The following is a 12,500-nucleotide window of genomic DNA, read 5'->3' on the forward strand; positions in this document are numbered from 1 at the left end:
TTCCTATTTACCCCCAAATGTCAATATAATTCCAGTATACATCATTACCTTCTTTAAACCCATTTCTCCCTCCTATCTCTCTTTCCCTCCTATCTCTCTCCCTTTCTTATATCTCTTCTCTTCCCCCCAGCTCCCTTATTCTAACCTTCCTCCCCCTCTCCCCTCCCTCAAAACCTTCCCATCCCACCGCCTTATTTCCCTCCTCCCTTCTTTTCCCCTTCCCTAAATACCTTTTTTTCCTCTCCCATCCTACCCTAAAGCCTCTATTTACCTTCTTTCCACCATTCATTTCCTCAACTTCTCTCCATACCATTCTTTCCCCTGCCTATATATTTCCCCCCTCCCTCCAAACTCCACTTCCCCCTCCTTCCCCCCCTCCCCCCACTTCTCTGTGCCCTATCTCATTCACTCTCCCAGATGAACACCAATCTGGATTTCGATTACAAAGGATTACAAAGGATTACAAAGGACATCTTGGGGGGGGGGGGGGGATAAGATCAATTTCTTTGGCAGATTTAAATTTGAAGGGGCTTCGTTTAACCCTACACCCCTCCTTACCTCCCTATTTTTTTCTATCCCTTTCTTCTCTCTCCCCTACCTCCTTACCCTGCCCTCTCTCCTCTGTCCTACTCTTCTCTCCCCATTACCCCTCTTTTTTAATACCCTTCCCCCCTTCCCTTCCTCCCTATCTTCTTATCCCTCCCTGTCTTTAAATCATATTCCCCTATCCATCCATGCCCTATCCGCTCTCCTTCGCCTCTTCCCTACCCCTTATAACCTTGCCCCCTTCCCCTCATGCCCCTCCCCTTTTTTGTCCTCTCTTTAACCCAACACACTTTTTCCTTTATCACCATTTGCTCTCGTCTTTTCTCCTTGTGGATCTAAAGGCATAACATTAGCTGTTTTAAATATTATTTATCGTGTTTTTTATATTCTTTGTAAACGAAAGATACACCTTTTGATCGTAAAGAGGTGATAATAGTAATGGTAATGATATATGTAACATGATAATGATGATGGTGATGATGAGGAGTGTGATAATGACGATGATAATGATAATGATGAGGAGGACAGAAACTATGATGATAATGATAATGATGAGGAGGACAGAAACTATGATGATAATGATAAAGATGTGAGGAGGATAGAAACTATGATGATAATGATGGTGACAGTACGTTGCCTCTTCCCTTCCCCTCCCCATACACCCTTCCCCTTTTATCTCCCCACTTTCCAAACCCCACACCATCCTCCCCAACAACCCATCCCCCCTTTGCCCCCTAACCCTCCCCGTTTCCCCTATACCCCCCATCTCCGTCCCTTCAGTCCCTTCTCTCTTACCTCCTGCTATCCCCCCCCCCTCTCTGTTCCCCTACCTCTTCCCATTCACGCCCCCTTTCCCCAACTCCCCACATTCCCTGTTCGATTACCCCTTCCCCTCCACCCCACTCCCTGTTCCCCTACCTCCTTTTATCCATTCCGTCCCCTCACTCCCTCCATCACCTACCTCCTACTCCCCCCCCCCCTCTCCCCACATTCCCTGTTCCCTTAACTCCTCCTATCCCCTACCCCCACCCCCCACTCCCTGTTCCCTTTCCTCCTCCTATCCCCTTGCCCACCTGCCCCCCCACTCCCTGTTCCCTTACCTCTTCCTCTCCACCCCCTCCTTCCCCCACTCCCTGTTCCCTTTCCTCCTCCTATCCCTTCCCCCCTACCTACCCCCTCACCCCCTGTTCCCCCATTAGCAGCCCTAAGGTAGTCTTTGGGCGCCTCTTTTTTTCAACCATTTCTCAACCGTTTTCCATCGTCCTCATCCAAGCCCTATTCACTCCCTCTTCTTCACCCAGAACGGCTTATCTCTCTCATCCTCCCCCTTCAATACCTCTTCTTCCCCACCATCCTCCCCCCTTCAATACCTCTTCTTCCCCCCTTCAATACCTCTTCTTCCTCACCATCCCCCACCCTTCCCATCCACAACACAACCTCCCGTCCATTCAAGGACCCTCCTTACCTTAATCGCCATCTCGGTCACGGCTCCTTCGAGGACGACCAGCTGATGGGTGTTCGTCCGCATCATTTCCTCCATCGTGGCGAAGGGCAGATCGAGCTTACTCACTGACAAGGCCGAGATCAGGAAGCAGGTGTAGTGGCAGTAAGTGAGGGTTGCCATTAGCAGGGCGGAGAGCAGTGCAACACGTTCTGCTGTTCCGTGCATCTCCTGTGTTGTCCCTGCGTGTTGAAGGGTTGTGGTGATATGATGATGCTATGTTGGCCCTGTGTTGCAATGATAATGTGTTGGTACTATGTTGTTCCTATGTTGCAATGATGATTATGTTGGTACTATGTTGCCCCTGTGTTGCAATGATGATGATGTTGATACTTTGTTACCCCGAAGTTTCGAAATGATGATAGCAATGATATACTACGTTGCCTATAAGTGTTAAAATAGTGAAAATAATATTAGCTAAACAGTAGTTCCTATCAATTGATTGTTATGACATAATATAACAAAGCTTAATTCATAGCAACCACTGGCTTAATTCTTAACAATAAATTGGCTATCTTCAATCTGTCCAATTGATCGTTATGAATATAGCCAACGGTTATGAATTAAACTTTGATATATTAATTCAAAACTGCATAGAAGGCATTCCCTCATGAGCTGAGATTTCCTGCTTCCTGGCTCCTGACTGCAGCTCCATTTCTTAGTCCGGATGCCCTATGGCGGTGAAAGTTACTGCTCATAGTGAATAGAAGGAAGGGTAATAGAGGCAGAAGGGAGATAGATAAGGACGAGCACGATTATTGGGATTAGGGTCATGTTGATAGGGATTAGGGCCACACTGATAAGGCTTTGGGCCATGCTGATAGGGATTAGGGCCACACTGATAAGGCCTTAGGCCATGTTGATAGGGATTAGGGCAACACTGATAAGGCTTTGGGCCACATTGATTGGGATCTGGGCCATGATATGGATTAGGGTCAAGCTGGTAGGGATTAGAAGCACATTGATAGGGATTCAGGCCATGTTAATAGGGATTAGGACTACCGAATACACAACTGGCGGTATTTAGCTTTTAACAATAATAAAAACGAGCATAAACGATCTATGACACGCACTGATCTCTCTCAGTGACCGCCAACCCGTCCCATGTGCAATATTGCAATCTCTCTCCTTGATATTTTCAATTGAATCCGTATTTATTTGCAGAGAGAACTTCACCTAACAAATGGTAGTATGTTGCACTTTCCACATCCTCTTTTTCCTGGGAAGCTAGAAATAAAAATTAAATAGAAATGATAAGATGAATGAAATGGTAAGATGCCGAAAGAAATAGAATGAATGAAGTAAAATGCTTATATAAAACGTGAAAATAAACTAGAAATAGAGTTATGATAAAGATAGAAATAAATAAAGATAAGAATAGAAATAAGATAAGATAAAAATAGAAATAAAATAAGATAAAAATCGAAATGAAATAAGATAGAATAGAAATAAAATAAGATAAAAATAAAAATGAAATAAGATAAAAATTAAAATAAGATAAACATAAAAATCAAATAAGATGAAAATAAAAATAAAATAAAATAAAAATATAAATAAAATAAGATGAAAATAAAAATAAAATAAGATAAAAATAGAAAGAAGATAAGATAAAAAATAAAAATAAAGTAAGATAAAAACAGAAATAAAACAAGATAAAAATGGAAATAAAACGAGATAAAAATAGAAATAAAATAATATGAAAATAGAAATGAAATAAGATAAAAATATACATAAATTTAGATCAAAAGTAAGATAAAGATAGAAATAGAACAAGATTTTAAAAGATAATAATCATAAAAAAAAAAAAAAAAATAATAATATACAGAAAAACGGCAAAGATTTCACACTCCTCCACAACCTTGCTGACACGTCGCGCCCAAGACCAGAAAGACTGCATCACTCAATTGCACGCCTCTGCCGCCCGCCCTCTGCCAGCGCGTTACGAGAGTCACCCACACGGCCGTGAGGAGACTCGTGACCACCAAGCCCGCCCACGCGCCCACGCTGAACTCCTTGGTGTAGCTAGCCCACGAGATGCCGGATGAGACGAATCCTGGCTTTCGGAGAACCAGTATGTGGCTGCAAAAGGGTTAAGAAATTTCGAGAAATGATCTGTTCATTTTTTCTATTATCATTAATTGTTTCTGCATCAGATTTGATATTATTATTTTTTATTCATTCATTTCTGTGTCTATTTATTTATTTATTTTCATTTTTTTTTGTCTTTTTATTTACGCATTTATGTAGTTTTCTTTGTAAACTAACTTATTTATTGTTCATTTGTTTATCTATATTATTGTATTTGCATCTGGTCCTTTCAAGCCTTACAAATTATATTACGAGAGAGAGAGAATGGGAGAGAGGGAGAGGGATACAAAGAGAAAGAGAAAGAGAAAAAGAAACAGAAAAAGAGAAATATAAAGAGAAAGATAAACAGAGAGAGTAGGAAACAGGGAGAGGGATACAAAGAGGAATATAAAGAGAAAGAAAAAGAGAAATATAAAGAGAAAGATAAACAGAGAGAGTAGGAAACAGGGAGAGGGATACAAAGAGGAATATAAAAAGAAAGAAAAAGAGAAATATAAAGCGAAAGATAAACAGAGAGAGTAGGAAACAGGGAAAGGAATAAAAAGAGAAAGAGAAAGAAAAAGAGAAAAAGAGAAATATAAAGAGAAAGATAAACAGAGAGAGTAGGACACAGAGAGAGGGATACAAAGGGGAATATAAAGAGAAAGAAAAAGAGAAATATAAAGCGAAAGATAAACAGAGAGAGTAGGAAACAGGGAAAGGAATAAAAAGAGAAAGAGAAAGAAAAAGAGAAAAAGAGAAATATAAAGAGAAAGATAAACAGAGAGAGTAGGAAACAGGGAAATGAATAAAATGAGAAAGAGAAAGGAAAAGAGAAAAAGAGAAGATATAAGATATAAAGATAAGAGAAGATATAAAGATAAAGATAAAGAGAGAGAGTAGGAAACAGGGAGAGAGATACAAAGAGAAAGAGAAAGAGAAGGAAAGAAGAGAAATAAAAAGATAAATATAAAGAGAAAGATAAAGAGAGAGAGAGAGAGAGTAGGAAACAGGGAGAAGGATACAAAGAGAAAGAGAAAGAGAGAAAAAGAGAAATATAAAGAGAAAGATAAAGAAAAAGAAAAAGAGAAATATAAAGAGAAAGAAAAAGATAAATATAAAGAGAAAGAGAGAGAGAGTATGAAACAAGAAGAGAGATACAAAGAGAAAAATAAATAGACAGACAAACACAAAGAAAAAGAGAAAGAGCGAGGGAGAGAAAGAGAGAAAAAGAGATCTCACCCTCACCTATCAACGAGAAGCGGCAGCGTGAAGTCAACCACCAACTCCCTAACGAGTGTCCTGCCGATGGCCACGCTGACGTCAGCCCTGTCAGCTACGAGGGCGCCCACCATGCCGTTCCAAGAGCCGTCAGCCTGCAGAGTTCCCCATGCGCGGTCGGAAGGGCGGGACCAGGCGCAGCTGTGGGTAGGGTGGGGGTGTATTGGGTGGGGGTGTATTGGGTAGGGGTGTATTGGGTGGGGCTGTAGGGAGGGGGAGGGGGATGGGGGGGTGTTGGGTGGGGGGGAGGGGGAGGGGTGGGTAGGGGTGTGTGTATGGGTGTGTGTGTATGGGTGGGGGGTGTAGGGCGGGGGTGTTGGGTGGGGGTGTTGGGTGGGGGTGTAGGGGGAGGGGATAGCGGATGGGGGAGGGGGAAGAGGGGAGGGTGGAAGAAAGGATGAGGATGAGGGACAGGAGGAGGAACAAAAGAAGGAGGAGGAGGGGGAGTAAGGGAGAGGGGGAGGAAGAGGGATGGTGAAGCAGGAGGAGGGTAGTGAAGGAAGAGGGGGAGAGGGGAAGAGGAGGAAGGGAAGGGGGAAAGGGGAAGGAAGAGGAGGAGGGGGAGGGCTGGGATGAGAGAGGAGGTTGAAGAAGAGGGAAGGGAAATCAGGGGGGAAACGTAGAGGAGGAGGAGGGTGGAGGGTGGAGGGAAGAAAGACAAGGAGGAAGAGGTGGGAAAGGGTAGGATAAGGATGAGGAGGTGATTAAGAGAAAGAGAAAGGAAAGGAAGAGGAGCAGAAGACAAAGAGAGGAGAAAGAGAATGATGAAAAGAGAAAAAAAAAAGAAAGGGAAATATAGGCATATCTGTCTACTCATCTGCGAGTCTATGTATATTTAATATCTCTATCTATCTTTTGTTTATATATCTATATACATGTATCAGTCTCTGACCAATTAAAATATTTACATCAATTTCAAACAGAACAACAAAATCCAAGAAAGAAGTTAGCATGAGAACCAGACAACGGAACAAGAAGAACTGCAAGTTGCGACCCACGTGAAGTTGAGTGAGAGCCCAAGGATGCCCATAACGTCAGCAAAGGATCCTGATACGAGGTAATGCCCTGAAGGATCCTTGCCAGGAATGGTCAGCGGTTGGAACTGAGATGGAGAAAGAGAGAGATCAGGATGTGGAGATTTTCAGAGGATAAAAGGTTTCTGAATAGGAGTGTTGGAGTTTGGTGGCAGCTTCGGGATTAAAACAGTGCGTTGGTGGCAGCTGCAAGGATTAAAATGTTGATTGATAGGGCCATGTTGATTTGGATTAGGGCCAAGTTGGTAGGGATTAGAGGCATGATGATTAGGATTTGGCCCATGTTGACAGAGATTAGGGGCACAATGATAAGTCTTTGGGCCATGTTGACAGGGATTAGGGGCACAATGATAAGTCTTTGGGCCATGTTGATAGGGATTAGGGCCACACTGATAAGGCTTTGGGCCATGTTGATAGGGATTAGGGCCACACTGATAAAGATTTGGGTCACATTGATAGGGATCTGGGCCATGATATGGATTGTGGTCAAGCTGGTAGGGATTAGGGCCACACTAATAGAGATTAGGGCCATGTTGATTGAGATTAGGTCCATGTATATAGGAAATACGACGAGCTTGATTAACATTACATCAACATTTAAAGGAATGTCCTCAATATTAATAGGAAGGGCTTCAACTTCAGCTAAAAATATTATAATTACAGATATGATTAGAGACTTTGATAGGAATCGCATCACTGTTCACTGAATTTAAGTCTATGGTTACTCCCACTAATGTTGATAGGAGTAATGTCAAAGCTGATGAGAAATACATTACCGTTCATAGGAGTTAACATCAATGTTTATAGGAATTACATTAAGAGAAGGAGAGAGACAGAGCGAGAGAAATATTATAGCTTCCTATAAATCTTCTAATATCACTAACAACACTTAAGAACTGGGTAGACTTTCTGAATAGTGGCGTGTTACTAAATACCAAGGAAGTGGCATCGTTGGACTCCTCTCAACCTCTACTACCCCCTCTACCGCAACATCAGGACCCTGATAGTAAGGGAGGGCATGAAATATACCAGGGAAATTACAGGGTAAAATATGAATTTAAGGTATATTTCATGTGCGAAAACTCAACCTAATTACCTACCTACCTTGGGCTAGTTTTGAAGTTAGCCCCCCTTGACCCCTCCCCCCTTTTTCAAAGCAACTCGTGGCACATACCTCGATGACCACTATCCTCGCCCTGGAATTCAAACATAGTCCAGTATATATATATATATTTACGGCTTCTGACAAGCTGTGGACTTGAATCCATCAATTAATTACCTACATGAACTGTCATGTTCTCTCAAAAGATAGCGAAATATTCCCCTTTGTTTATGGAATAAATATATGGTGCCATCTATTGAGTGGTCACATCATTATCGGTCCTAGTTTCCTATCCTGAGGAATACATGAAACGGGGTTTACAAGAGGGAAATCACGGAGGCCGTACAAGGGCCGCCGGCTTCGCAACATCGAAGTCTCAGTTTCTGTCATCATGGCGCGTTGTGAAGGGTGTTCCTGGTCGCTCTATGCTCAGACCATGATGCACTCATGGAACTGTGCTATGCACATGGTCTTGCGCATCGGGTAAAGAGGTGCAGACAGCCCACACGCTATGACCCGCGGAGGAAGCAGTTCCGGTGTGATAAGACAGTGGCGACCAGGAGACTAAGGAAATAACAACAACTTCGAGCGAGTGCACCTTGATGTCGAAACCCTGCTAGTCTTTGTGAACTACTTCGTTCGGGAGTGTTTCACAGAACATGAGCTGAGGCCAGGTCTCGCGATCATTACATCAGGCAACCTCCAGCACCTTTCACAGGTAAATAAGGAGATTAGGCAATGTTCAAAGCTAATGTACATTCATAATTGCGCAATTCGTATCATAAGTAGCACTTTGTGACTGTACCCTTGACATTTACTTTTTTTTTACCCCATTATTCATTTTTCTTCCTCCTCTCTCTCTTTATCCTTTCCCCATTATTCAATATTCTCCCTCCTCTGTAATTCTCCTTTTCCACCCTTAAAATTCTGTCTCTCTTTATCTCTTATTAAGAAATACAAATATCTGATGCCATTCCTCTTAGCTAAAACATTATTGTAACTTAAAAGATCTAGCTTATCAAACATCACCCCAAAAATGAAACAACCAAAAGGATTATTGACCTCAAAAGTCCGTTTGGTTGTTTTATCATCAGGTTGACTTTCTAAAAAAAAAAAAAAAAAAAAAAAACATAGACCATTACATCGTCAGCCATGCAGCGTAGAGTTATCCCTTCGAGGTCTCTTCTCCTACTGGCCATTTCCTCACGAGGTCCAACCAACAACCCTTCCCCCACCAAAAGACGGAGATCCATGGTTGCCTCCTCCTCTTGTTCCTCCGAGTTGGCGACGCCCTTTGGATAGTCAGGTACCACAAGGGACGTCCCTCTTTCCTCTTTCTCCTTGGAAAAAAGATCCCGGCCAAAGGGCATAGATTCTAGGGCGAAGTTCGAAGTCAAATCCAACCAAGAGCCGACTCGTACTCGGCGAACAGGGTGGTCTGCGGTGACTTGGTACTGTTCCCACAGGGCGATTTTTCCGTCGTTTTGCAGAACCGCAATCTGTAGCTGGAGAACGCGGGAAGAGGAGAGAGGTTAGTTGCATGGGTCTTACTTTTTTTCTTCTACATGCACATTCACACGTACACGCACTCGCACACGCACTCGCACTCGCACGCGTACCCCCACATGCGCGGGCACCCGCACCGGGCGCACCCGCACACGCACACGCACACGCACACGCACACGCACACGCACACGCACACGCACACGCACACACACACACACAGATAGATAAATAGAGATAGATAGAAAGATAGATAAATAGATAGATAAATAGATAGATAATAGAGAGGAAGAAAAAGAAAAAGAAAGAAAAAAAGAAAGAAAAAGTAAGGGAAAGAGAGAAAGAAAAAGAGAAAGAGAGAAAGAGAGAGAGATGGATACAGCCTTCTGAACTGGTTTAGAAGCAAAGGGTGACAGACAAAGCTTAGAAGCGAATCTTTGCCAAATTCTTACTTGGGTCATTATAGGTATGTAAATCTCCCTAAGCAGAGGTTGGAAGTTTTCATCTGTCAGGAGAAGGAATCTGAAACTTGTTGGAATTCTTGCTTGTAGAAACTGAAAGAGTAATTATAATATTGAGAATTATGGTGGTGATATTGATAATGATAATAATGATAATGATAATGATAATATTATTAAGGATTATAAGAATGATAATGATTATTAGGATATTAGCAGTGAAATACTTGATCACTTGATGAAATCACTTGATGGCCCAGTTGGCATTATTATAATTTATTACGTAAATACCAGTCAGTTTTTGTAACTTTTCTCCTTAATCAAGTCAGCGTCAAAACTCACCTCATTTAGGAGTCGAACATGAATACGATGCATAAGTGGCAAGACTATCATTATCTGTCGGTTCGAAGGTTTGAGAAAGGTTTTGGATTCTACGTATAAGGAATCTAACACGCTTTCCGTCTCTCTCCCGATCCTCACGCTCACCCGCCAGCGGAAAGAGGCGCGTAAAATCATTTTTTCGAGGATCGTTTTTTGGGGCCAACTCGCTTCTGTTAAAAAAAGTTTCTGAGATGAATGATTGGTATTTTTACAATGGCAGGATTGGAATGAGATGGATAATGTGTACTCCCACAATGCAGCAATGGAGTTATTGATGTTTCGATGTTACCCAGGTTAGAATTTCTATGGTGTGATATTAACAGAACACGGATAGAAAATGACAAAGGGATACTCCTGATTTTATATTTTTTATTCTATTTTTTTATATATTTTTATTTTATTTTTATTTATCTATTTATTTTTAAAAGTAAAACGGGATATTATGATAACATTCCATTTTTAGTTACATATAGTTTGAATATTTCTTCTTGACGCTACTTTACAATCAGTGCTCTCGACATTTTAGTATACATGTACTTAATTAAACAAATAACGCACAGAAATGTTATCTGTCATTAAAAAAATAATAAAAATCTTATCACTATTCCTAGAAAGAAACGATTACAACGTTATTTTATCTAAGTTGAAATCCTCGCTGTATATACGTATTCCTAATCGCACATAACCGCTGAAGTGTTTGATCGTGCAAGTGTTCTGTGTTGCATTTATTGTGCAATATACACGATCCCTCGTCCCATAAGCAGTGCTCCTTTTCTTATTTGTTATTAATTTGTTTATTTGTTTAAAGATATTTTCCTTTTTCAGTTTGTTAGTGTTTTTTTTATATAAGTTACTGTCATTTTTGCTAGTTTTCTTCCTATCTTTATTTTATTTTATTTTTTAAGATTATAGGATAGTTAATGTCATTTTTTGCTAATTATTTTCTTATTTTTCTCTTTTCTTTTCTTTTCTTTTTAGATTCTAGGATATCTTTTCATTTGTGTAGTTTTGAAATGTTAAAATTGCCTTTTTTTTTTTTTTTTTTTTTTTTTTTTTTTACTCATTCGTTTTGTCTATGTTTTGGCCAACTATTTATCAACATCGCTTTTAACTTTCTATTTACTTGTCTGTTTTATCTGTGTGATGTATTGTTTGTCTGTGATCTTTGAACCTTATCATGTGCAATTGAACCTTTGTTGAGATTCCAAGTGCTGCTCTTCTATTGTATATAATTGTGTTCAGGAAAATGTTTCATTTTTAAACGAGTCAAACTTCTTCTTTAAATATTCATTAGGAATAGTCGCCCTCAATTTTTTAATATATTTATATTTTTTAAATTTAATTTATCTTATTCTATCTTTTCATAAAGAAACAAATTACAGTATTATGTAGAGCATGTGATAACATCGTGATAAGCATAGGTTTGGTGGTAATGAAGTTTATAGCTATGACAATCAAAATTATAAAGGCCAAATGAATTATACATTTTTGATCGCGTGCAACTTCAGTTTTGATGTACCATGGTATGACTATTTTAGAATTAATGTATCCTTAACATTAATTTATAAAATGTAATTGATTTTGCATAAGATTTTTGTTACTTGTTGGTTCTCTGATTGCATTTGAATACCACACGCTAATGTTATATACTTTGACCATGCTTTGTGCCTTGTAAAATTGTTGCTATTTGAAGTACAGAATAAATATAACATTACATTCAGAGCCGGAACATCGTCTTGAGATAGATAAATAGATAGATAGATAGATAGATAGATAGACAGGCAGATATATATATATATATATATATATATATATATATATATATATATATATATATATATATATATATATATAGAGAGAGAGAGAGAGAGAGAGAGAGAGAGAGACTGAGAGAGAGAGGGAGACAGACAGCGAGCGAGAGAGAGCGAGAGAGAGAGCGAGAGAAAGAGCGAGAGCGAGCGAGAGAGAGCGAGAGAGAGAGCGAGAGAGAGAGCGAGAGAGAGAGAGAGAGAGAGAGAGAGAGAGAGAGAGAGAGAGAGAGAGAGAGAGAGAGAGAGAGAGAGAGAGAGAGAGAGAGAGAGAGAGAGAGAAAGAAAGAAAGAGACAGATAGATAGATAGATAGATAGATAGATAGATAGAGAGATAGATAGATAGATAGATAGATAGATAGATAGATAGATAGATAGAGAGAGAGAGAGAGAGAGAGAGAGAGAGAGAGAGAGAGAGAGATGGAAGGATTTACCCTTTTCATTATGAAAAAAAGAAAACCAACATTTAAAAAAATCCTGTGTGTTTTTCTGAAGTAAAACTATAACAAAATTGTTACCACAAATGAATTTTATAGTTATAGATATTCCTATGTTAATAGCGACAGGCATGATAACACTGTAGTGTAATTATAATTAAAAGATTAATCACACGTTTCTTTCATAAAAAAACAAACTTTTAAATTAATAATTAAGCTACCCCTTAAAACTATTTTGCCTATTACAGAAAACGTTAAAAAGTATAGTAGGAGTAACTAAACTGATATATTTGTCGCAATGATGCTTATTCATCTCTTTTTGCTTTTGTCAGTGTAAATCTGAATATTTCTATATAATGAGAGAGAGAGAGAGAGAGAGAT

At 39.9% G+C, this 12,500-nt stretch overlaps 1 protein-coding gene across 1 annotated transcript in view; it reads right to left on the minus strand.

Annotated features, from left to right (window-relative positions):
* LOC147469904 (putative glutamate receptor) overlaps positions 1 to 10,394 on the minus strand; it is a 29,367-nt gene extending 18,973 nt beyond the window's left edge. The window contains exons 1-7 of the mRNA XM_086546392.1: positions 10,377 to 10,394; positions 9,487 to 9,588; positions 8,674 to 9,036; positions 6,394 to 6,497; positions 5,363 to 5,536; positions 3,906 to 4,126; positions 2,012 to 2,229 (exon numbers count right to left, since the gene is read on the minus strand). Coding sequence (XP_086402518.1) covers positions 2,012 to 2,229; positions 3,906 to 4,126; positions 5,363 to 5,536; positions 6,394 to 6,497; positions 8,674 to 9,036; positions 9,487 to 9,588; positions 10,377 to 10,394 — 1,200 coding nt within the window. The remainder of the gene's footprint in view (positions 1 to 2,011; positions 2,230 to 3,905; positions 4,127 to 5,362; positions 5,537 to 6,393; positions 6,498 to 8,673; positions 9,037 to 9,486; positions 9,589 to 10,376) is intronic.
* Positions 10,395 to 12,500: the final 2,106 nt, after the last annotated feature.

Source organism: Penaeus japonicus, unplaced genomic scaffold (genome assembly GCF_977035675.1).
Source record: "Penaeus japonicus unplaced genomic scaffold, GWHDUDI00000001_assembly GWHDUDI00000018, whole genome shotgun sequence".
Lineage (NCBI taxonomy): Eukaryota > Metazoa > Arthropoda > Malacostraca > Decapoda > Penaeidae > Penaeus > Penaeus japonicus.